This window comes from Oncorhynchus gorbuscha, linkage group LG11, assembly GCF_021184085.1.
Source record: "Oncorhynchus gorbuscha isolate QuinsamMale2020 ecotype Even-year linkage group LG11, OgorEven_v1.0, whole genome shotgun sequence".
In the NCBI taxonomy this organism is placed as follows: domain Eukaryota; kingdom Metazoa; phylum Chordata; class Actinopteri; order Salmoniformes; family Salmonidae; genus Oncorhynchus; species Oncorhynchus gorbuscha.
In genome coordinates, this window is record NC_060183.1 from 72,016,702 (window position 1) to 72,040,940 (window position 24,239).

Sequence of the window (24,239 nt, forward strand, 5' to 3'; positions counted from 1 at the left end):
TCCTGGAAGCTGAAAATGTCCCAGTTCTTCCATGGTCTGCATATTCACCAGACATGTCACCACTGAGCATGTTTGGGATGCTCTCAATTGACGTGTAAGACAGCGTTTTCCAGTTCCAGCCAATATCCAGCAACTTCGCACAGCGATTGAAGAGGAGTGGGACAACATTCCACGGGCCACAATAAACAGCCTGATTAACTTTATGCGAAGGAGATGTGTCGCACTGAATGAGGCAAATGGTGCTCACACCAGATACGGACTGGTTTTCTGATCCACGCCCGTACTTTTTTTCTCCCTTAAGGTATCTGACCCACAGATGCACATCTGTTTTCCCAGTCATGTGAATCCATAGATGAGGGCCTTTAATACATTTATTTCAATTGACTGATTTCCTTATATGAACAAACTCAGTAAAATCTTTGAAATTGTTTATTTGCTAAAGTATAATATGAAAGTGTTGCATTGATTCTCAAGCATGTGAGGTGAAGTGAGTTCTTACGCTGGTCAATAATGACCCTCTCCATGCCCTCTTTGAGCTGGTTGGTGGTCCGCAGCCGTTTGACTGCACCGCTCAGCATCCGCTCCTGCTGGGACAGACGGCTCTTCAGACTAGCTATCTCATTCTTCAACAGCTCATCCTGGGAGAGGGAAGGGTGGAGGGAGGAATAATTGTTACTTCATGACTGAGTCACCCACAACATTTACACTGGTCTTATCAGTACCCCCAATTAGTATGGAGTATGACATCACAATCAGTCAAACGTAAACACGACTGAGACACAGTTAGCAAAAGTGTAACGCCAGCAAACGTTATGCATGCAGTCTCCTTAACTGATAAGGTGTCTCCACTAATGTGGGGCGGCAGCGTAGCCTACTGGTTAGAGCGTTGGACTAGTAACCGGAAGGTTGCGAGTTCAAACCCCCGAGCTGACAAGGTACAAATCTGTCGTTCTGCCCCTGAACAGGCAGTTAAACCACTGTTCCCAGGCCGTCATTGAAAATATGAATGTGTTCTTAACTGACTTGCCTGGTTAAATAAAGGTAAAATAAAAATAAAAGTTTACTTTTTAACCTTTGACATCTCACCTTTCCACACATATTGCATCATTCTAATTACATGTTTGTGTATAGACTGTGTGGATAGTATTAATATCTATTTATAATTTGTGGGAAAAATGTGTGTACTTATGTAAAGTCTTGTTTGTGTGTGCACAGAAGACTGAGTTGCGAGGGTGTGTGTATAACTGATGTGTGTGTGAGAGAGAGTGAGCAATTGTGTGTGTGTGTGTACCTGCTGGTTGCTGGTTGCGGTCACAGTGCCAGAGGGCAGGGATACCCTCCAGACCAGTTTGAGCAGCTGGCCAGCCTCCTCCAGGACCTGCTGCATAGTGTTCACACTGCTGGACAGAGCCTTCAGGTGACCCTGCTCCACCACCTGGACAATAACACAGAACACTGGCTCAACATTCGAACACTCATAATGAACACATAGGAAATGTAATGAATTATTACAGCAATTTATTGTATGAATGATTTTCAAATACTACATGCACATTATAAATACTAAAGGTAGTTGGCTGGACTTCACCTGAGCAGGAAACAGGAACGTCTGACATGTGCTCATAAGAGACTTGTATTTACCCTGTTGTCAGTCCCCTGCTGGCTGAGTGTGCAGACACACTCCTGCAGGTGTGTGTCCATGGTGCGGGTGAGCCGCCTTCCCTCTGAGATCTGCTTCCGCAGGGCATTGTGGTCCTCGATAAGACCCAGGATGTGGCGCCCTTGGCGGTTGGCCCACAGGCGATGGCCGGGCACCAAGCGGGATGGAGGGAGAGCCGAGCCAGAGATACTGTCCCCAGAACTGTTACTACACTGTGACACAGCGTCCATCTCCGACTGGGCTTGACGCTTCAGATCTGGCAGAGAGAACACAGAAATATACATACATATACAGTGCCTTGTGAAAGTATTCGGCCCCCTTGAACTTTGCGACCTTTTGCCACATTTCAGGCTTCAAAAAAAGATCTAAACCTGTATTTTTTTTGTGAAGAATCAACAACAAGTGGGACACAATCATGAAGTGGAACGACATTTATTGGATATTTCAAACTTTTTTAACAAATCAAAAACTGAAAAATTGGGCGTGCAAAATTATTCAGCCCCTTTACTTTCAGTGCAGCAAACTCTCTCCAGAAGTTCAGTGAGGATCTCTGAATGATCCAATGTTGACCTAAGTGACTAATGATGATAAATACAATCCACCTGTGTGTAATCAAGTCTCCGTATAAATACACCTGCACTGTGGTAGTCTCAGAGGTCCGTTAAAAGCGCAGAGAGCATCATGAAGAACAAGGAACACACCAGGCAGGTCCGAGATACTGTTGTGAAGAAGTTTAAAGCCGGATTTGGATATAAAAAGATTTCCCAAGCTTTAAACATCCCAAGGAGCACTGTGCAAGCGATACTATTGAAATGGAAGGAGTATCAGACCACTGCAAATCTACCAAGACCTGGCCGTCCCTCTAAACTTTCAGCTCATACAAGGAGAAGACTGATCAGAGATGCAGCAAAGAGGCCCGTGATCACTCTGGATGAACTGCAGAGATCTACAGCTGAGGTGGGAGACTCTGTCCATAGGACAACAATCAGTCGTATATTGCACAAATCTGGCCTTTATGGAAGAGTGGCAAGAAGAAAGCCATTTCTTAAAGATATCCATAAAAAGTGTCGTTTAAAGTTTGGTGTGTCTCCCAGGTGGTTTGTGGCAAACATGTGGAAGAAGGTGCTCTGGTCAGATGAAACCAAAATTGAACTTTTTGGCAACAATGCAAAACGTTATGTTTGGTGTAAAAGCAACACAGCCCATCACCCTGAACACACCATCCCCACTGTCAAACATGGTGGTGGCAGCATCATGGTTTGGGCCTGCTTTTCTTCAGCAGGGACAGGGAAGATGGTTAAAATTGATGGGAAGATGGATGGAGCCAAATACAGGACCATTCTGTAATCGCAGCAAAAGGTGGCGCTACAAAGTATTAACTTAAGGGGGCTGAATAATTTTGCACGCCCAATTTCAGTTTTTGATTTGTTAAAAAAAGTTTGAAATATCCAATAAATGTCGGTCCAATTCATGATTGTGTCCCACTTGTTGTTGATTCTTCACCAAAAAATACAGTTTTATATCTTTATGTTTGAAGCCTGAAATGTGGCAAAAGGTCGCAAAGTTCAAGGGGCCTGAATACTTTCGCAAGGCACTGTATATACAGTGGGGCAAAAAAGTATTTAGTCAGCCACCAATTGTGCAAGTTCTCCCACTTTAAAAGATGAGAGAGGGCTGTAATTTTCATCATAGGTACACTTCAACTATGACAGACAAAATGAGAAGAAAAGCAATCCAGAAAATAACATTGTAGGATTTTTTAAATTAATTTATTTGCAAATTGTGGTGGAAAATAAGTATTTGGTCACCTACAAACAAGCAAGATTTCTGGCTCTCACAGACCTGTAACTTCTTTAAGAGGCTCCTCTGTCCTCCACTTGTTACCTGTATTAATGGCACCTGTTTGAACTTGTTATCAGTATAAAAGACACCTGTCCACAACCTCAAACAGTCACACTCCACTATGGCCAAGACCAAAGAGCTGTCAAAGGACACCAGAAACAAAATTGTAGACCTGTACCAGGCTGGGAAGACTGAATCTGCAATAGGTAAGCAGCTTGGTTTGAAGAAATCAACTGTGGGAGCAATTATTAGGAAATGGAAGACATACAAGACCACTGATAATCTCCCTCGATCTGGGGCTCCACGCAAGATCTCACCCCGTGGGGTCAAAATTATCACAAGAACGGTGAGCAAAAATCCCAGAACCACACGGGGGGACCTAGTGAATGACCTGCAGAGAACTGGGACCAAAGTAACAAAGCCTACCATCAGTAACACACTACGCCGCCAGGGACTCACATCCTGCAGTGCCAGACGTGTCCCCCTGCTTAAGCCAGTACATGTCCAGGCCCGTCTGAAGTTTGCTAGAGAGCATTTGGATGATCCAGAAGAAGATTGGGAGAATGTCATATGGTCAGATGAAACAAAAATATAACTTTTTGGTAAAAACTTGTCGTGTTTGGAGGACAAAGAATGCTGAGTTGCATCCAAAGAACACCATACCTACTGTGAAGCATGGGAGTGGAAACATCATGCTTTGGGGCTGTTTTTCTGCAAAGGGACCAGGACGACTGAACCGTATAAAGGAAAGAATGAATGGGGCCATGTATCGTGAGATTTTGGGTGAAAACCTTCCATCAGCAAGGGCATTGAAGATGAAATGTGGCTGGGTCTTTCAGCATGACAATGATCCCAAACACACAGCCCGGGCAACGAAGGAGTGGCATCGTAAGAAGCATTTCAAGGTCCTGGAGTGGCCTAGCCAGTCTCCAGATCGCAACCCCATAGAAAATCTTTGGAGGGAGTTGAAAGTCTGTTGCCCAGCAACAGCCCCAAAACATCACTGCTCTAGAGGAGATCTGCATGGAGGAATGGGCCAAAATACCAGCAATATTGTGTGAAAACCTTGTGAAGACTTACAGAAAACATTTGACCTCTGTCATTGCCAACAAAGGGTATATAACAGAGTATTGAGAAACTTTTGTTATTGACCAAATACTTTTTTCCACCATAATTTGCAAATAAATTCATAAAAAAATCATACAATGTGATTTTCTGGATTTGAAGTGTACCTATGATGAAAATTACAGGCCTCTCATCTTTTTAAGTGGGAGAACTTGCACAATTGGTGGCTGACTAAATACTTTTTTGCCCCACTGTACAGTGGGGAGAACAAGTATTTGATACATTGCTGATTTTGCAGGTTTTCCTACTTACAAAGCATAATAGAGGTCTGTAATTTTTATCATAGGTACACTTCAGCTGTGAGATACGGAATCTAAAACAAAAATTCAGAAAATCACATTGTATGATTTAAGTAATTAAGTAGCATTTTATTGCATGACATAAGTGTTTGATCACCTACCAACCAGTAAGAATTCCATCTCTCACAGACCGGTTAGTTTTTCTTTAAGAAGCCCGCCGGTTCTCTACTCATTACCTGTATTAACTGCAACTGTTTTAACTCGTTACCTGTGTAAAAGACACCTGTCCACACACTCAATCAAACAGACTCCAACCTCTCCACAATGGCCAAGACCAGAGTATAAGGACATCAGGGGTAAAATTGTAGACCTGCACAAGGCTGGGATGGGTTACAGGACAATAGGCAAGCAGCTTGGTGAGAAGGAAACAACTGTTGGCGCAATTATTAGAAAATGGAAGAAGTTCAAGATGACGGTCAATCACCCTCGGTCTGGGGCTCCATGCAAGATCTCACCTCGTGGGGCATCAATGATCATGAAGAAGGTGAGGGATTAGCCCAGAACTCCACGGCAGGACCTGGTCAATGACCTGAAGAGAGCTGGGAACACAGTCTCAAAGAAAACCATTAGTAACACACTACGCCGTCATGGATTAAAATCCTGCAGCACACGCAAGGTCCCCCTGCTCAAGCCAGCGCATGTCCAAGCCCGTCTGAAGTTTGCCAATGACCATCTGGATGATCCAGAGGAGGAATGGGAGAAGGTCATGTTGTCTGATGAGACAAAAATAGAGCTTTTGTCTAAACTCCACTCGCCGTGTTTGGAGGAAGAAGAAGGATGAGTACAACCCCAAGAACACCATCCTTACCGTGAAGCATAGAGGTGGAAACATCATACTTTGGGGATGCTTTTCTGCAAAGGGGACAGGACGACTGCACCGTATTGAGGGGAGGATGCATGGGGCCATGTATCGCGAGATCTTGGCCAACAACCTCCTGCTCTCAGTAAGAGCATTGTAGATGGGTTGTGGCTGAGTCTTCCAGCATGACAACGACCCGAAACACACAGCCAGGGCAGCTAAGGAGTGGCTCCGTAAGAAGCATCTCAAGGTCCTGGAGTGGCCTAGCCAGTCTCCAGACCTGATCCCAATAGAAAATCTTTGGAGGGAGCTGAAAGTCCGTATTGCCCAGCGACAGCCCCGAAACATGAAGGATCTGGAGGTCTGTATGGAGGAGTGGGACAAAATCCCTGCTGCAGTGTGTGCAAACCTGGTCAAGAACTACAGGAAACGCATGATCTCTGTAATTGCAAACAAAGGTTTCTGTACCAAATATTAAGTTATGCTTTTCTGATGTATCAAATACTTATGTCATGCAATAAAATGCAAATTAATTACTTTAAAAAATCATATGTGATTTTCTGGATTTTTGTGTTCGATTCCGTCTCTCACAGTTGAAGTGTACCTATAATTAAAATTATAGACCTCTACATGCTTTGTAAGTAAAAAACTTGCAAAATCGGCAGTGTATCAAATACTTGTTCTATAATATAATAATAATATATGCCATTTAGCAGACGCTTTTATCCAAAGCGACTTACAGTCATGTGTGCATACATTCTACGTATGGGTGGTCCCGGGGATCGAACCCACTACCCTGGCGTTACAAGCGCCATGCTCTACCAACTGAGCTACAGAAGGTTCTCTCCAGTGTGTGTGTGTGTGTGTGTGTGTGTGTGTGTGTGTGTGTGTGTGTGTGTGTGTGTGTGTGTGTGTGTGTGTGTGTGTGTGTGTGTGTGTGTGTGTGTGTGTGTGTGTGTGTGTGTGTGTGTGTGTGTGTGTGTGTGTGTGTGTGTGTGTGTGTGTGTGTGTGTGTGTGTGTGTGTGTGTGTGTACCACAGTACAACCCTATATATACACACACACCGGTAATGACTGACAACTGACACAGACGTACATTGATGTTGTACACAGTTACTCACCTCTAACTTATTGACATACAAATGTGACATTTGTTGTGGTGAACCTACAGGCCAGTAACATACAGTTCATTGTGGATTGGATGTGCTGTGGGTTCTCACCGTGAGAGGAGGAGTGGCGGGGAGGATCACAGCCTTCACAACCAGGAGACCTGCCTGTAACCTCTGGAACTCACAACATAGGACAAATGTTTATGCCACGGGACTTTATGGTTGAATATGGGTGTGCATGCTTTCAGTGAGAGAGCGAGTACATATATATCCTACCTGACGTGGGTAGTACATGATAGTGTATGGATTTCTACCTCTATATTACATACACTACATGACCCAAAGTATGTGGGAACCTGCCCGTCGAACATCTCCTTCCAAAATCATTGGCATTAATAAGGACCTGGTCCCCCCTATGCTGCTATAACAGCCTCCACTCTTCTGGGAAGGCTTTCCACTAGATGTTGGAACAATGCTACTGGGACATTAGTGAGGTCAGGCACTGATGTTGACCGATTAGGCCTGGCTCGCAGTTGTTGTTGATGGGGTTGAGGTCGGGCTGTGTGCAGGCCAGTCAAGTTCTTCCACACCGATTGCGACAAACCATTTGTGTATGGACCTCGCTTTGTGCACGGGGGCATTGTCCTGTTGAAACAAGAAAGGGCCTTCCCCAAACTGTTGCCACAAAGTTGGAAGCACCGAATCATCTAGAATGTCATTAAGATTTCCCTTCACTGGAACTAAGGGGCCTAGCCCGAACCGTTAAAAACAGCCCGACCATTATTCCTCCCATCAATCATTACAGTTGGCACTATGCATTGGTGCAGGTAGCATTCTCCTGGCATACGCCAAACCCAGATTCGTCTGTCGGACTGCCAGATGGTGAAGCGCGATTCATCACTCCAGAGAACATGTTTCCACTGCTCCAGAGTCCAATGGCGGCGAGCTTTACACCACTCCAGCCGACACTTGGCGTTGAGCATGGTGATCTTTGGCTTGTATGATTTTGGAGTCACAAGAATATAATAATTAAGGATATAATTATCCTTAATCATGGTAGCATTCATATTAATGTAGAAGTGTTATTCTTATTTACAATACAAGTGAATCCAAAATGACACAATACATAATTTATCATTAATTTCTCTGACAAAACATTTATATTGGGCACATCTAGAAAAAGTGCTGTTCTTTCTTAAAGAGTTCTCTTAATATGGATTAAAAAAATACCCTCAAATTAAAGCTGAAAGTCTGCACTTTAACCTCAGTCATGGTTTCATTTCAAATCCAAAGTGCTGAGTACAGAGCCAAAACAACAAAAATGTTGTCACTGTCCCAATACTTCTGGAGCTCACTGTACCTGAAGTAGCCAGTAGATAGTTGATATTGATGGTATCTGGGCGGTTGGGACCTCTGAGCAGCTGTTCCTCCAGTTTCTGCCTCAGGGACGTGTTGGTCTGGATGCTCCTCTCCAGCTGCAGCCTCAGGTGGCGGATCTCTGACAGCAGCTCCCCCAGGTCCACTTGGTTCGTCCCAGACCCTGAACCAGACTGTTGGGCTGTACCACTGGACTCTAGAGAGGGAATGTCAGAAACAACTAAGCGACAGGTGTGTGCGTGCGCTTGTAGGACACTACCTGTGTGCTTGTAGGACACTACCTGTGTGCTTGTGTGTCCCAGTTTTGATCTGTTCGTAGACCTGCAGCTCCACACGTAGAGACTGGAGGAGGTGTTGACTGTCTGACAGCTGCTGTCTCTGCATCTTCACCTCACACTGCAACCTAGAGGAACACACACTTAGGACGGGTATACAAGCAAGTTGCACACACACGCACGCACACACCATGACACACAGTATAGTGAATTGGGGATACCTAGTCAGTTGTACAACTGAAATGTGTCTTCCGTATTTAACCCAACCCCCCCGAATCAGAGCTGCGGGGGGCTGCCATAATCGACATCCACGTCTTCAATGCCTGGGAAACAGTGAGTTAACTACCTTGCTCAGGGGCAGAAAGATAGATTTTTACCTTGTCAGCTCGGGATTCGATCCAGCAACGGTTCGGTTACTGGCCCAACGCTCTAACCACTAGGCTATCTGCCACCCCAGTAGCAACCCTACTCTGCACCAGTGACTGTAACACGTCACATCTACACTAGAGGTCGATCGATTAATCGGAATGGCCGATTAATTAGGCCCGATTTCAAGTTTTCATAAAAAACGGAAATCGGTATTTTTAGACACCGATTTGGACACAAAAAAAAGTATAAATGATTTTTTTACACCTTTATTTAACTAGGCAAGTCGGTTAAGAACACATTCTTATTTTCAATGGCCTAGGAACGGTGGGTTAACTGCCTTGTTCAGGGGCAGAACGACAGATTTTTACCTTGTCAGCTCGGGGATTCAATTTTGCAACCTTACGGTTAACTAGTCCAATGCTCTAACCACCTGATTACATTGCACTCCACGAGGAGCCTGCCTGTTAGCGAATGCAACAAGAAGCCAATGTAAGTTGCTAGCTAGCATTAAACTTATCTTATAAAAAATCAATCAATCATAATCACTAGTTAACTACACATGGTTGATGATATTACTAGTTTATCTGGCGTGTCCTGCGTTGCATTTAGTCGATGCGGTGCGCATTTAGTCGTTGCTCCAACGTGTACCTAAACATCAATGCCTTTCTTAAAATCAATACACAGAAGTATATATTTTTAAACATGCATATCTAGCTAAAAGAAATCCAGGTTAGCAGGCAATATTAACTAGGTGAAATTGTGTCACTTTTCTTGCGTTCATTGCACGCAGAGTCAGGGTATATGCAACATTTTGGGCCGCCTGGCTCGTTGCGAACTAATTTGCCAGAATTTTACGACATAACATTGACATTATTATGACATAACATTGAAGGTTGTGCAATGTAACTGGAATATTTAGACTTAGGGATGCCACCCATTAGATAAAATACGGAACGTTTCTGTATTTCACTGAAAGAATAAACGTTTTGTTTTTGAGATGATAGGTCATTAATATGGTAGAATCCGTTTTCCAGCAGCTCTTCGCTGTGCTTCAAGCATTGCACTGTTTATGACTTCAAGCCTATCAACTCCCGAGATTAGGCTGTTGTAACCGATGTGAAATGGCTAGCTAGTTAGCGGGTGCGAGCTAATAGCGTTTCAAACGTCACTCGCTCTGAGACTTGGAGTAGTTGTTCCCCTTGCTCTGCATGGGAAACGCTGCTTCGAGGGTGGCTGTTGTCGTTGTGTTCCTGGTTCGAGCCCAGGTAGGAGCGAGGAGAGGGACGGAAGCTATACTGTTACACTGGCAATACTAAAGTGCCTATAAGAACATCCAATAGTCAAAGGTATATGAAATACAAATCGTATAGAGAGAAATAGTCCTATAATTCCTATAATAACTACAACCTAAAACTTCTTACCTGGGAATATTGAAGACTCATGTTAAAAGGAACCACCAGCTTTCATATGTTCTCATGTTCAGAGCAAGGAACTAAAACGTTAGCTTTCTTACATAGCACATATTGCACTTTACTTTCTTCAACACTTTGTTTTTGCATTATTTTTAATCAAATTGAACATGTTTCATTATTTATTTGAGGCTAAATTGATTTTATTGATGTATTATATTAAGTTAAAATAAGTGTTCATTCAGTATTGTTGTAATTGTCATTATTACAACAACAATAAAAACAATTGTCCGATTAATCGGCATCGGCTTTTTATGGTCCTCCAATAAATCAGTATCGGCGTTGAAAAATCATAATCGGTCGACCTCTAATCTACACTGCATTAGCGGACAGAGACCAGTCACAGTATACACTGACAAAATCAGCACTTCAATCTTGCCATGCAACTTGAAAGTACACAAATTAACCAATGTCATGACATTGTACGTTCATCATTACCATAACCAACACATTACACATCATCATTACTGACAACACCATTATACTCTGCAACCTGAGAACACAAACACACTAATGTGGAATCCCTTACATCTGTGGTTCCCAAACTTTTTATAGTCCCGTACCCCTTCAAACATTTAACCCCCAGCTACGTACCCCCTCTAGATAATTTTGTGCCCAATAGAAATGAACAGAAATGCACCAGGGTCAGCACACTCAAATATTGTTTTTGCCATCATTGTAAGCCTGCCACACGCACACTATACAATACATTTATTAAACATAAGAATTAGTTTTTGTTACCAACCGGCTCGTGGGAAGTGACAAAGAGCTCTTATAGGACCAGGGCACAAATAATAATCAATAATCTTGCTCTTTATTTAGCCATCTTACATTTAAAACCTTATTTGTTCATCAATAATTGTGCTTGAAAGGATGCACTCTGCAATGTTGGGTTGTATTGGAGTCGCAATCAAATCATTTTCCACACAGTCGGTGCCTGTATTTAGTGTTCATGCTAGTGAGGGCCGAGAATCCACTCTGACATAGGTACGTGGTTGAAAAGGGCATCAGTGTCTTAACAGTGTGATTTGCAAGAAACTATGAGCGCAACCCTATCCAGAAATCTGGCAGTGGCTTTGATTAAATACAATTTTCACAGAACCGCTTGTTGCAATTTCGATGAGGCTCTCTTGTTCAGATATCGGTAAGTGGACTGGAGGCAGGGCATGAAAGGGATAACAAATCCAGTTGTTTGTTTTGGAAATTACCTGCGTAATTGCGCACCCAGCTCACTCGGGTGCTTTGCTATTTCACAAGGTTGAGTTAATTTGTACAAAATCATACAATGATATACACCTGTGTGTTGTCCTTGTTAATGCAGACAGAAAAAAAGCTCAAACTTCTTTCATCATAGCCTCAATTTTGTCCTGCACATTGAATATAGTTGGAGAGTCCCTGTAATCCTAGATTCAGATCATTCAGGCAAGAAAATAGGCCAGTCGTGTGAGAAACCCGTCATCATGCAAGTGGAGAATTATGGTCAGTAAAGAAAACTTTAAGCTCGCCTCTCAATTTAAAAAACGTGTCAATTTTCCCCTTGACAACCAGCGCACTTCTGTATGTTGTAAAAGCGTAACATGGTCGCTGCCCATATCATTGCATAATGCAGAAAATACACAAGAGTTCAGGGGCCTTGCTTTAAAAAAGTTAACCATTTTCATTGTAGTGTCCAAAATGTTTTTCAAGATGTCAGGCATTCCCTTGGCAGCAAGAGCCTCTCGGTGGATGCTGCCGTGTACCCAAGTGGCATCGGGAGCAATTGCTTGCACGCACGTTACCACTCCACGATGTCTCCCTGTCATGGCTTTTGCGCCATCAGTAGACACCAACACATCTTGACCACCAAAGTCCATTTGATGTCACAAAGCTGTCCAGTGCTTTAAAAAAGATCCTCTCATGTTGTCCTGGTTTCCAGAAGAGGATGTCTTCCTTAATTGACCCTCCATAACTATAACAGACATATACCAGGAGCTGTGCCAGGCCCGCCACACGTCTGTTGACTCGTCCAGCTGTAACGCATATAATTCACTGGCTTGTATGCGAAGCAGTAATTGTTTCAAAACATCTCCTTATACGTCAACGATGTGTCGTGAAAGTGTTTGATGAAGGCATTGTCTGTATAGTTTTTTGGGGGCCTTTTCCCCCAGCATTGTCCCAGCCATATCCGCGGCAGCAGGAAGAATTAGGTCCTCCACAATAGCTTGGGGCTTGCCTGTCCTAGCCACTCGGTAGCTCACCATATAAGACGCTTCTAGGCCCTTCTCATTAATGGTATCTGTTGCTTTTATACATGTCTTACTACTCGAAAGTAGTCTTTATTGTCGCTCAAAAAACTTCTGTGGCTTATTTTTTTCAAATGGTCATGTTTAGTTTATAAATGTCTGCGCAAGATCGAAAGTTTCCCGCGAGAGAGTAACAGTTAATGTGATTGGATGTTAATTATTTGACTAGGGTACCTGTATTTGACATTTTTTTTGTTAGCTGAACTGTAGATGGTAAAAAAAGAAAATAAATTGGCAGTGAAACGAGGGTACACAGGCGAAGAAAAACAAACTCACCCAAATGTATAGCCCTGTTGGAAAATATAAATGTACTGTTTGAAAAATGTGAAGAAAAAATGCATACCCCAGTTTGGGAATACCTGGCTTACATGACCTTGGTGACCCATGACCTTGGTCTCCCAGTGACACAGTTGAGTTAGGATGACACCCAATACCAGGAGTCTACTTCTCCACAGCAGTATCACCTCTCCTCTCCCTTTCCACCTGGGGTTTGTGTGTATGTTTAGTATGGTGTACCCTGTGTGAGTGTGTGTTTATGCATCCTGTGTGTATGTATTTAGGAGTTTGTATTTGTATTTATTATGGATACCCATTAGCTGCCGCCAAAGCAGCAGCTACTCTTCCTGGGGTCCAGCAAAATTAAGGCAGCTCATACGATTTGAAAAATATTACAATACATTCACATATTACACAACATACTGTGTGCCCTCAGGCCCTACTTCACCACTACAGTACTAAATCCATGTGTATTTTTTTTTGTAATTTTTTAAAAACCTTTATTTAACTAGGCAAGTCAGTTAAGAACAAATTCTTATTTTCAATGACGGCCTAGGAACTGTGGGCTAACTGCCTGTTCAGGGGCAGAATGACAGATTTGTACCTTGTCAGCTCTATATACACACTATATATGTGTGTATAGTGCGTATGTTATTGTGTGTGTGTATGCATGCGTCTGTGCCTATGTTTGTGTTGCTTCACAGTCCCCGCTGTTCAATCAGGTGTTTAAAAAAATATATATTTTTATTTCTATATATATATACATATATATATTTTTTTAATCAAATGTTACTACTTGCGTCAGTTACTTGATGTAGTACTGTGTGTCTCCCATAGTCCCATAGTCTGTTCTGGACTTTGGGACTGTGAAGAGACCTCATTGCATGTCTTCTGGGGTATTCTTGGGTGTCCGAGCTGTGTGCCAGTAGTTTAGACAGACAGCTCAATGCATTCAACATGTGTTATATAAATAATCTAATATCAAGCATTACTAGCAGACTAAAGCTCTGGTTAAACCGGATGCCCTCAGATGACTCTGGGCGCAGTGCCCTCAGTCAAGTCTAGAGCCTGTGTGCAATAACATGATTATCCGAAGGACACACAGCTGCCATAACGCAAATATACTCCCCTGTAAAACTACAAAGAGCATCCTGCAACACTAACGAGTTTAGAGTGCCAAACTATCTCACTGACATTGAACCCTTCATGCACTCCTGCATAAACAGGAAACACCTGCGCCTAAAGCAGACACTGCTAGTTTCCCCTATCTTTCGTTCCTTGACACACAAACATCTCATGAAGCACTGTACACTCACTCTACCCCCCTCTACTGGTCGGGTGCCAACAGCAGAGGACTCTGCTCTGCACCAATGGCTAGAGCAGGCCCGCCTCCAACTCTTCAGGACCAGTCTTAAGACCAACACGACGAGACTCCACCTACATTATTCTGTGTATACATTCTGTTGTAAACTCTGGCGAGGTAGCCTAATTATTCTGACTCTTCACAGAGTCACATTCCTTAGGTCTGTGCACGATGTAGAACAAGATATCTTTGACTCAATAAACCGCCTTTTTGATACACCTGATTCCACTCTGTCCAGCGTCGTTGATTTGCATTCCCTCTCCAGTATCAAACACCAACACATGCAATATCTCTCATAAATACAAGTAGTGAAGAAGTCACTCCTCCACTTTGAGCCAAGAGAGATTGACATGCATATTATTAATATTAGCTCTCTGTGTATATCCAATTGCAATTTTCTTAAGTTCTTTTTTAGTGGCACCTGACCACACGACTGAACAGTAGTCAAGGTGCGACAAAACTAGGGCCTGTAGGACGTGCCTTGTTGATAGTGTTGTTAAGGCAGAGTATCGCTTTATTATGGACAGACTTTTCCCAAACTTCGCTACAACTGAATCAATATGTTTTGACCATGGCAGTTTACAATCTAGGGTTACTCCAAGCAGTTTAGTCATCTCAACTTGCTCAATTTCCACATTATTTATTTATTTATTATAAGTTTTAGTTGAGGTTTAGTGAGTGTTTTGTTCCAAATACAATGCTTTTAGTTTTAGAAATATTTAGAGCGAACTCCTTGGCACCCACTCTGAAACTAACTGCAGCTCTTTAAGTGTTGCAGTCATTTCAGTAACTGTGGTAGCTGACGTGTATAGTGTTGAGTCATCCGCATACATAGACACTCTGGCTTTACTGAAAGTCAGTGGCATGTTGTTTGTAAAAATTGAAAAAGCAAAAGGGGCCTAAACAGCTACCCTGGGGAATTCCTGATTCTAACTGGATTATATTTGATAGGCTTCCATTAAACAACACCCTATGTGTTCTGTTAGACCAGTAACTCTTTATCCACATTATAGCAGGGGAGGTAAAGCCATAACACATACATACGTCGATAATGTATAAAGCTGCACTGAAATCTAACAGCCCCCACAATTTTATCATCAATTTCTCTCAGCCAATCATTAGTCATTTGTGTAAGTGCTGTGCTCGTTGAGTGTCCTTCCCTATAAGCGTGCTGAACGTCTGTTGTCAATTTGTTTACTGTGAAATAGCATTGTATCTGGTCCCAAAAATAATCCAGAAGTTTACTATGGGTTGGTAACAGGCTGATTGGTTGGCTATTTGAGCCAGTAAATGTGGCTTACCATTCTTGGGTAGCGGAATGACTAACTTCCCTCCAGGCCTGAGGGCACACACTTTCTAGTAGGCTTAAATTGGAGATGTGGCAAATAGGAGTGGCAATATCATCTGTTATTATCCTCAGTAATTTTCCATCCAGATTGTCAGACCCCGGTGGCTTGTCATTGTTGATAGACAACAATATTTTTTTCACCTCTTCCACACTGACTTTACAGAATTCAAAAGTACAATTCTTATCTTTCATAATTTAGTCTGATATACTTGGATGTGTAGTGTCTGTGTTTGTTGCTGGCATGTCACCCCTAAGTTTGCTTATCTTGCCAATGAAAAAAATCATTAAAGTAGTTGGCAATATCAGTGGGCTTTGATGAATGAGCTGAATGAACGATGGAGCCGAGTTGGATTTTCCCCCCAAGATTTCATTTAAGGTGCCCGTAGCTTTTTCCTATCATTCTTTATATAATTGATCTTTGTTTCATAGTATAGTTTATATTTATTTAGTTTAGTCACGCTATGTCTTAAATTTGCAGTACGTTTTCCAATCAGTTGGGCTGCCAGACTTATTTGCCATACCCTTTATCTCATCCCTCTCAACATTACAATCTTTCAATTCCTCATCAATCCAATGGGATTTAACAGTCATGTTCTTAATGGGTGTTTGCTTATTAGTAACGGGAATAAGCAATTTCATAAATGTGTAAAGTGCTGCTTCTGGTTGCTCCTCATTGTGTCATGTATTGTTGTCTCTACCTTCTTGCCCTTTGTTCTGTACCATGTTTTGTGCTACCGCCATGTTGTGTTGCTACAAAGTTGTTGTTATGTTGCTACCATGCTGTGTTGTCATGTGCTGCTGCCTTGCTATGTTGTAGTCTTAGGTCTCTCTTTATGTAGTGTTGGGTTGTCTCTCTTGTTGTGATGTGTGTTTTGTCCTACATTTATATTGCATGTATTTATTTATTTTAATCCCAGGCCCCGTCCCTGCAGAAAGCTTTTTGGTTGGCCGTCATTGTAATTAAGAATTTGTTCTTAACTGACTTGCCTGGTTAAATTAAGGTTAAATAAAATTACACACCACAGACCAGGAAACATTCTTTACATCATCAACATATGAATCACTACAAACATGCGTGTCCTGTGTGTGTGTTTCTGTATATTACCTGTGGATCTCCTGGCGGCTGTAGTGCAGTGTGTCCTGGAGGTGTGTGTGTTCCAGGATGCTCCTGTCCAGGCGGTCCTGAAGACGTGTGTGTTCCTGTCTCAGGATCTCACACTCCTTCCTGCTCTGCTCCAGCTTGGCCGTCCGTCTGGCCAGAGCCTCACGCAGCTTCTCGTTCTCCTTCTGCTTGTCTGGAGAGATCATAATAATATTTAAATAAAATATTAACAGTATAGACAACAAAATGGGCTATTATTCTCCCTCTGCTATATTGGGGACATTTTGTGGCTCAGTTGGTAAGAGCATGAGCCTAGCAATGCCCAGGTTGCGGGATCAATCAATTCAGGAATTACAAACACACTAGTATGTGGGGAAAGCGGCTACTCATTTTTTGTTTTTACCTCTGGAGCCCAGGTTGAGCTGCTCCTTCAGGGCCTGGTTCTGTCCCCAGAGGAACCGCAGCTCACTGGTCAGCTGGCCCTGCTCCTCCGTACCGTGGATGAAGATGCTGGTTGCTGCAAAGTTCATTATTGAGGAGGAAGTCAAACACAATATACTGTTTGTATCCATTGTATATCCATCTCAGCCAGTCAGTGTGACTATGCAAATATGAACATAGAGAGAGCGAGGTAGAGGTGTGTGTACCTGGGTCTCTCTCCACCTCACCCAGTCTTCTCTCCAGCTGTTCTCTGAGCCGGTCATTGTTGTAGATGGTCTCCTCCAGACGCTGTCTCAGGGCTCTGATCTCCAACAGGTGTTCTGCTAACAGGTCTGACAACAATGTCAGTCAAAATACACACACAGTTTTCTAACCTTGTGAGGACAAGATCCAATGAGCATACCATTAGGAACAACTACAGGCCTATAATCCCCATTCAGACGTGACGATCACCACCCACTCCCGGCTCTGTACCTGGGTTCATGCTGCATAGCTGGGCAGTGTCCTGCTGTGAAGCTGGGTGTCCCTCTCCCCTCTGGTCCTCCCTGTTCTGTGGTGACCCCCCAGCCTGTCCCTGGCTCTGCCCCAGCCCCTCTCCCTGGGTGTGTAGTGGTGTGGAGATCCCCTGGACCAGGATAGAGCGGTGGAGGTCCAGCTCGCAGCGCAGCGTGGCGTTAAGCTCCTCGCTGCTCCTCAGCTGCTCCACCAGGCGCCCATTCTCCCTCTGCAGGCCCTGGAGCTGCCTGGCTCTCCATTTATGTCCAGAAACTACCCCAGGGCCAGACACACCCCCATCCTGCTGGGCTGCAGACTCTGGAGCCGACGTTGAGCTCCCGTTGGATTCTTTCATTCCTTGATGGATGAAGTATAGGATTAGAGGAAATTTGAACAAGTTGTTTACAACATTTTCTTTGTGCGATGTAGCCTAAACATTTTCTCAAACAAAATCCTAGAGAGGAAAAGTATAATGTCAGTCCACACAATATCCCTATGTACCCATGCATTCATCTTTGGTAGCGTCAAGTGCCATTTTCCACCGTCCTCGAATTATGTCATTTGGTTCCACTTTCTCCTCCTTTACATCCATGGTATCAGAGTTGGCCTTGCTACCTACACTGACTGGCTGAATGACAGCTCTGATGGTTAGCCTTGCTACCTACACTGACTGGCTAAATGACAGCTCTGATGGTTAGCCTTGCTACCTACACTGACTGGCTAAATGACAGCTCTGATGGTTAGCCTTGCTACCTACACTGACTGGCTGAATGACAGCTCTGATGGTTAGCCTTGCTACCTACACTGACTGGCTAAATGACAGCTCTGATGGTTAGCCTTGCTACCTACACTGACTGGCTGAATGACAGCTCTGATGGTTAGCCTTGCTACCTACACTGACTGGCTGAATGACAGCTCTGATGGTTAGCCTTGCTACCTACACTGACTGGCTGAATGACAGCTCTGATGGTTAGCCTTGCTACCTACACTGACTGGCTGAATGACAGCTCTGATGGTTAGCCTTGCTACCTACACTGACTGGCTGAATGACAGCTCTGATGGTTAGCCTTGCTACCTACACTGACTGGCTGAATGACAGCTCTGATGGTTAGCCTTGCTACCTACACTGACTGGCTGAATGACAGCTCTGATGGTTAGCCTTGCTACCTACACTGACTGGCTGAATGACAGCTCTGATGGTTAGCCTTGCTACCTACACTGACTGGCTGAATGACAGCTCTGATGGTTAGCCTTGCTACCTACACTGACTGGCTGAATGACAGCTCTGATGGTTAGCCTTGCTACCTACACTGACTGGCTGAATGACAGCTCTGATGGTTAGCCTAGCCTCTTCAAACTAATACTATAGAATGCTCCCCGTTAGCTTAGTCTCCATGCACAGCAAACTCGTCACCAAATGAGCCTCCGCTAAGTTAGCCTAGCCTATGAACACTTCGCCCAACACTCAGGAGCCCTATGAGTAAAAAACTGCAACACGCTAGCATCTGCAGTGCCGCAGGACTAAGCTAAAAGAGAGTTCTTCAGTAGCACTCCTCCTCTGTCCTCCCACAACCCATCATCTATCTTTGTAATATCCCTCGTTGTCCACACTCAAAGCGAAACACAATTTGAAGATTAAACCAGATAGGTGGTACTACTAAATAATGCAGTTTTAAGTGGAGAGAGAGGGGAGGGGATGGAGGCGGGAGAAAACAGTAATGGGTGTAACCAGACACCCGTACTGCCCTTGGCTGGCCCTCTTTGTCCTTTCGAAATCCCTGACTGGTCCACAATGGGCCTGAGTGGAAAATAAGTACCATTAGACTGACTGGGATTCAAAGGCAATCTCAACGCCACGGACCCGGCTGGGCCGCCAGAGGGGAACAATATCCATATTTAATGGAGAGCTAAAAGTTAATCCGGCACCAGCCCAGAATAGCTTAACACGGCACTACTCACATACCACACCTGGTTCGTATTCATTAGGCACTGAATGGAAGAAAACTATCTGAAACTGGAGGGACTAGTAGTGCTCATTTTCATTTTCCATTTAAATGTTTTCCATTGTGTACTGAATGAGACCCTGGCAAAAAACTTAGAAGAAGAAGGAGAGACTCAGGGACAGTGACCGGACCTGGGTGACATTCAAAGAGTGGCTTCTCTTTAGCATGGACTTTTCTCTGCTTCCCTGCAGCCGATAACAAGTCTCTGAACAACTGACAACTCTTGAAATTGTCAATTTCATACAACCTTGATGACAAACTGAAAACTGTCTGGGTTTTCAGCTACACGTGGCATAATACAACAGCATTAAGTTATTTTGTCTGTTCAGCATGTCATAACTAGTAGCTTGATGATCTTTTACCATGATAGGCCTGGTTGCCATGGAGTTTGCTACAGGCTGGCAGGGTGGGGCTGTTGTGGTAGGAGGCTGTGGCCTGGTTAGAGACCCTGTCCGACAGGTCTGAGTCTGAGCTGTGGTGGCTGCTAGGAGTTTGGCCTCGCAGCTGAATCTGTAGACTCTGGACCAGACGGGTCTTCTCCTGTAACTCTTTAGACAGCCTGACAGAGGAAAGAAGAGAGAGAGCGGGCGAGAGAGAGAGAGGGTGAGTTACAGCAGGTTATAAGGCCACGGGGGGAGGCCGCTTCCACAGTCTGAAGTAGTCTGAAACAAAGTCCAAAATAGTGAAAAAACAGTCGGAGGGGGGTGAATGCCGCAGAGAAAAGTGTTTCTTTCACATGACTGTAGATGTCTGTCGAGAGAACAGCTACAAGAACAGCAAACTCAGAATAAAACACACAGAGGACCCAAAACACAACATACCAAGAGCAAAACGCCTACCATCTAGAAAGGGTCTATTTTGACAGGTTTCGAAACATTCCAAAAGAAATTACCAGCTGAAGGAAGACATTTCGAAAGAGTCATAAGTCAAGAAGAGTTCACAGCAAACTCATGCTTCCAACCTCGCAGAATCCCTCTTGGTGACCGGCCACTCACAAATCTAGCTGCTCCCTGGCACACTCGGCCAAACTCTGGTTCTGTTGGCCCAGAAAGCAGACCTGCTGCTGCAGCAGCTCCCTCTCGCCCTCTAGCTGCAGCCGCAAGTAGTCTATCCCCTGCTGCAGCCTGGTAGCGTCACTTTCGCCCTGGGTGCGCAGGTACTGCAACTCCTGATTGAGCACGGTGTGGCTGTCCAGTAATAATGTTAAGAGACAATATTCCTTTAAATGTTGACACAACCACACACTGTTGAGTAAGACAGCTGTAAGCCTATGGGTGTCCGTGAAAATGAGTGTTTTAAGCAGCTGAGGTAGAAGAAACGTTGGACTCTCTTGGGGAGGCAGGTAGCCTAGTGGTTAGAGTGTTGGACTAGTAACTGAAAGGTTGCAAGATGGAATCCCCGAGCTGAAGGTAAAAATCTGTCGTTCTGCCCCTGAACAACCCACTGTTCCTTGGCCGTTATTGAAAATAAGAATTTGTTCTTAACTGACTTGCCTAGTTAAATAAAGGTCAAATAAAAAAATTAACTGTCTAAGAAGGTCAATAGAACTTGGTTGGCTGGAAAACATACATCTCACATAAAAAGTTAGTGATGGAGGGTTTTTGTGTGGTACAGGAGGAAGGGAGACACACACACACACACCTTTGCGCCAGCTCCAGTGCTGCCCCGTCCTCGTTATCCAGTTGAGCGTCTCCTAGAGACAGGGAGAGGAGAGGGATGGTGAAAGGCTTGTCTCTTTCAGTCTATCACACCTCACTCTCTTCTATTTCAGTCCCCTCCTAACCTCTTCAGGTAGACTATGTGCTGTGTCCTTATGGTGATTACACCCCCCCATGATATCTAAATGATAGTTTTAGCTAAATAGTGTTCATTTACAAACAATGGGAGTAAAACAAGCTCATATTTTTGGTTCTGATGGGGTACACGACAGTTAAACTAAGCTCATGAACCAGTTCTAAGTTATATTCTTCAACAATCAATGTGTAAATATAATTACATTTTTAAAAATGTATGAAGCACTAGCAATTGCAGATTGCTTCTTTAAAATAGCTTTGTTTATTTAACTAACACAGCTGCTATTCAGAAGCCACCTTACACTTGACATTATGGACCGTCCGTTAGGGCTGGGCGGTTTGGGTTTTTACTTTAGCTTCTATACCGGTATCTTAATGTTTGGTTTGTTAAACGTGATATGCCAAGTGTAATGTCCATTTTTATAGTTTACTTGACTACTAGAGTCATCTTGCGCCGCTCCTTCTCTCCGTGCCACTTTCCACACAGACCTAGCCATGCCCCCTTTCACACTTGCATTCAGTCTGCATGGTCAATGCAGCACATGCAACAATGCTGTTTTCACTTCGCTTCTTAATACAAATCCACTAGCGTTCTATAATGACACTATCAGTTTGTTTCTTACATCAGCAAACAGCTAGTTTGTCTTTTCTTAACTAAGTTGCCCTAAATCTTGTTAGCCTCTAATGCTAACAACTAGCTAATAAATGTACTGAGTAAGAGCAAACGTAGCTAGCTAACACAGCCTGATAATACCAGTGATGGTGTAGACCATAAGGAATTTGAAATTATTTATACTTTTACTTTTAATACTTAAGCATATTTAAAACCAAATACTTTGTATTTTACTCTAGTATTTTACTGGGTGACTTTCACTTGAGTCATTTTCTATTAACATAAAGTACCGTAAAATATCAGCATAACGTTTTGTTGTTGTTTGTTTTTAAATACAGTGATATAATATTTTGCCCATATCGCCCAGCCCTAACCTGTATTCTCGTGCTTGCCAAGTGGTGAGAGGCCTGTATTCTCGTGCTTGCCAAGTGGTGAGAGGCCTGTATTCTCGTGCTTGCCAAGTGGTGAGAGGCCTGTATTCTCGTGCTTGCCAAGTGGTGAGAGGCCTGTATTCTCGTGCTTGCCAAGTGGTGAGAGGCCTGTATTCTCGTGCTTGCCAAGTGGTGAGAGGCCTGTATTCTCATGCTTGCCAAGTGGTGAGAGGCCTGTATTCTCATGCTTGCCAAGTGGTGAGAGGCCTGTATTCTCGTGCTTGCCAAGTGGTGAGAGGCCTGTATTCTCGTGCTTGCCAAGTGGTGAGAGGCCTGTATTCTCGTGCTTGCCAAGTGGTGAGAGGCCTGTATTCTCGTGCTTTCCAAGTGGTGAGAGGTCTGTGTGTGGGGTTTCCGGTATTGGATGATGTGTGGTTTGGCTAGAACGTTTATTACACTACAAAAGTAGTGCAACTTTGATTTTTCATTTTAGAAAAATGAGACCCTCACAGATGTTCGCAATCCCAACATCGCATCTCTGCATTGGTGAGTAAGTTATGAAAGTATATACAATTTCAGAATGGGTAGGTGAATGGAGCATCTCAGAACAGTCTCAATAGACTCCATTCTGTAGAGGCCATATGCTCTTTAAGAGTCCTTAGTACATGTTTGTATAGCTGCTTTTAAAATCTTATTACTATCATCAATGTCTACATACAATGTTTGTTGTGCTTACCTTTCTCCAGCCGGCCCTCTAGCCTCTCCAGGACGCCCAGGCTCTTGTCCAGCTGCTCTCGGAACACCTCTCCCACGTAGTAGTCCACGTCGCTGGCCTGTAGCAGCTCCTCGAAGGCCTGCGACAGCTCCTCCAGCTGCATCCGATGAAGTGCCCCCAGGCCCCGGCTCTCCTGGATCTGACGACGCAGCTGGGACAGTTCCCTCGCCTGCGACTGGACCAGGGAGTCGATCCTATAGAGAACAGATGAGATTATTAAAAATACTTTTTAACCAAACAGAGAGGTTTAGTGGTGATGACAATAGCTAGATTACTAGATAGATTTATCGGAAATTTCTAAACAAATACACTGCAGAGCTGACCCCACAAATTAGACCCCAGGGCTCTCTGTTAAATGAAGGTGAAAAAAATCAAATAAAAAATAAACCTAAACAAACATTAATTTGGGTCCATAATAATACAATGAAATACAGAGGAAACTGAAGAGTCATTCAGAGTTCAACTTTTTACCCTGTAAAAAAAACATCCGTAGTACTTTATAATGAAGAAAGTTAAGAAACAACTACTTAGCAACCTGGCAGGTGAGGCTGATCGACTCCGCTGCTGGGCCTGCAACAGCTGTTCGCTCATACTCCTGTTCACGCTCCTCTCCCTCTCCAGCTCCATGCTCATACTCTTCATCTTCTCCTTCGTCACCTCCCCCCTCTCCCTCCAGGCTCCTCTCCTCCTTCCCACCCTCCTCCCCCCTCTCGGAGCCCGTGTGACCTCCCGTGGCAGTGTGGGAGTCAGATGTGGCGGTCAACAGTTCGCTGGACAGGGAGGCGCGGCGGCGTAGCATGGTCCAGGTGGAGGATGACCTGGTGTTGGCTCTCTAGCTGGGTCTTCAGCTCCCTCACCTGGGCCTGGAGCTGGGCTGGGTCTTCACACAGACCGTAGGAGTCAAACGTCTGGAGGCTCTTCAGACTCACCTAGTGAGAGATGAGGGATGGGGAGGAGAAAGAGAGATAGAACAAGAAAGCACAAAAGTGAGGGAGGATAAAGAGAATGAAAGAGAAAGCACAAAGGTGAGGGATTAAGAGAGACAATACAATC

The 24,239-nt window shown here is 43.9% G+C and overlaps 2 protein-coding genes across 7 annotated transcripts in view; both read right to left on the reverse strand.

Moving 5' to 3' along the window:
* The window catches only part of LOC123989387 (CDK5 regulatory subunit-associated protein 2-like), a 26,459-nt gene extending 2,516 nt beyond the window's left edge, over positions 1 to 23,943 (reverse strand). Inside the window, exons 1-14 of one of the 2 annotated variants that reach the window (XM_046290354.1) lie at positions 23,722 to 23,943; positions 23,148 to 23,380; positions 21,276 to 21,327; positions 19,997 to 20,193; positions 17,611 to 17,988; positions 17,343 to 17,468; positions 17,099 to 17,212; positions 16,699 to 16,888; positions 8,493 to 8,614; positions 8,195 to 8,407; positions 6,946 to 7,008; positions 1,642 to 1,916; positions 1,292 to 1,435; positions 500 to 638 (exon numbers count right to left, since the gene is read on the reverse strand). In XM_046290354.1, the coding sequence (XP_046146310.1) occupies positions 500 to 638; positions 1,292 to 1,435; positions 1,642 to 1,916; positions 6,946 to 7,008; positions 8,195 to 8,407; positions 8,493 to 8,614; positions 16,699 to 16,888; positions 17,099 to 17,212; positions 17,343 to 17,468; positions 17,611 to 17,988; positions 19,997 to 20,193; positions 21,276 to 21,327; positions 23,148 to 23,380; positions 23,722 to 23,828 (2,353 nt within the window). In that variant the 5' untranslated portion in view covers positions 23,829 to 23,943. The remainder of the gene's footprint in view (positions 1 to 499; positions 639 to 1,291; positions 1,436 to 1,641; positions 1,917 to 6,945; positions 7,009 to 8,194; positions 8,408 to 8,492; positions 8,615 to 16,698; positions 16,889 to 17,098; positions 17,213 to 17,342; positions 17,469 to 17,610; positions 17,989 to 19,996; positions 20,194 to 21,275; positions 21,328 to 23,147; positions 23,381 to 23,721) is intronic. The other variant, XM_046290353.1, reaches the window with a different exon arrangement.
* The window catches only part of cdk5rap2 (CDK5 regulatory subunit associated protein 2), a 49,453-nt gene continuing 49,146 nt past the window's right edge, over positions 23,933 to 24,239 (reverse strand). For all 5 annotated transcript variants that reach the window (XM_046290350.1, XM_046290351.1, XM_046290348.1 and 2 more), the window contains one exon: positions 23,933 to 24,115. In XM_046290350.1, coding sequence (XP_046146306.1) covers positions 23,933 to 24,115 — 183 coding nt within the window. The remainder of the gene's footprint in view (positions 24,116 to 24,239) is intronic.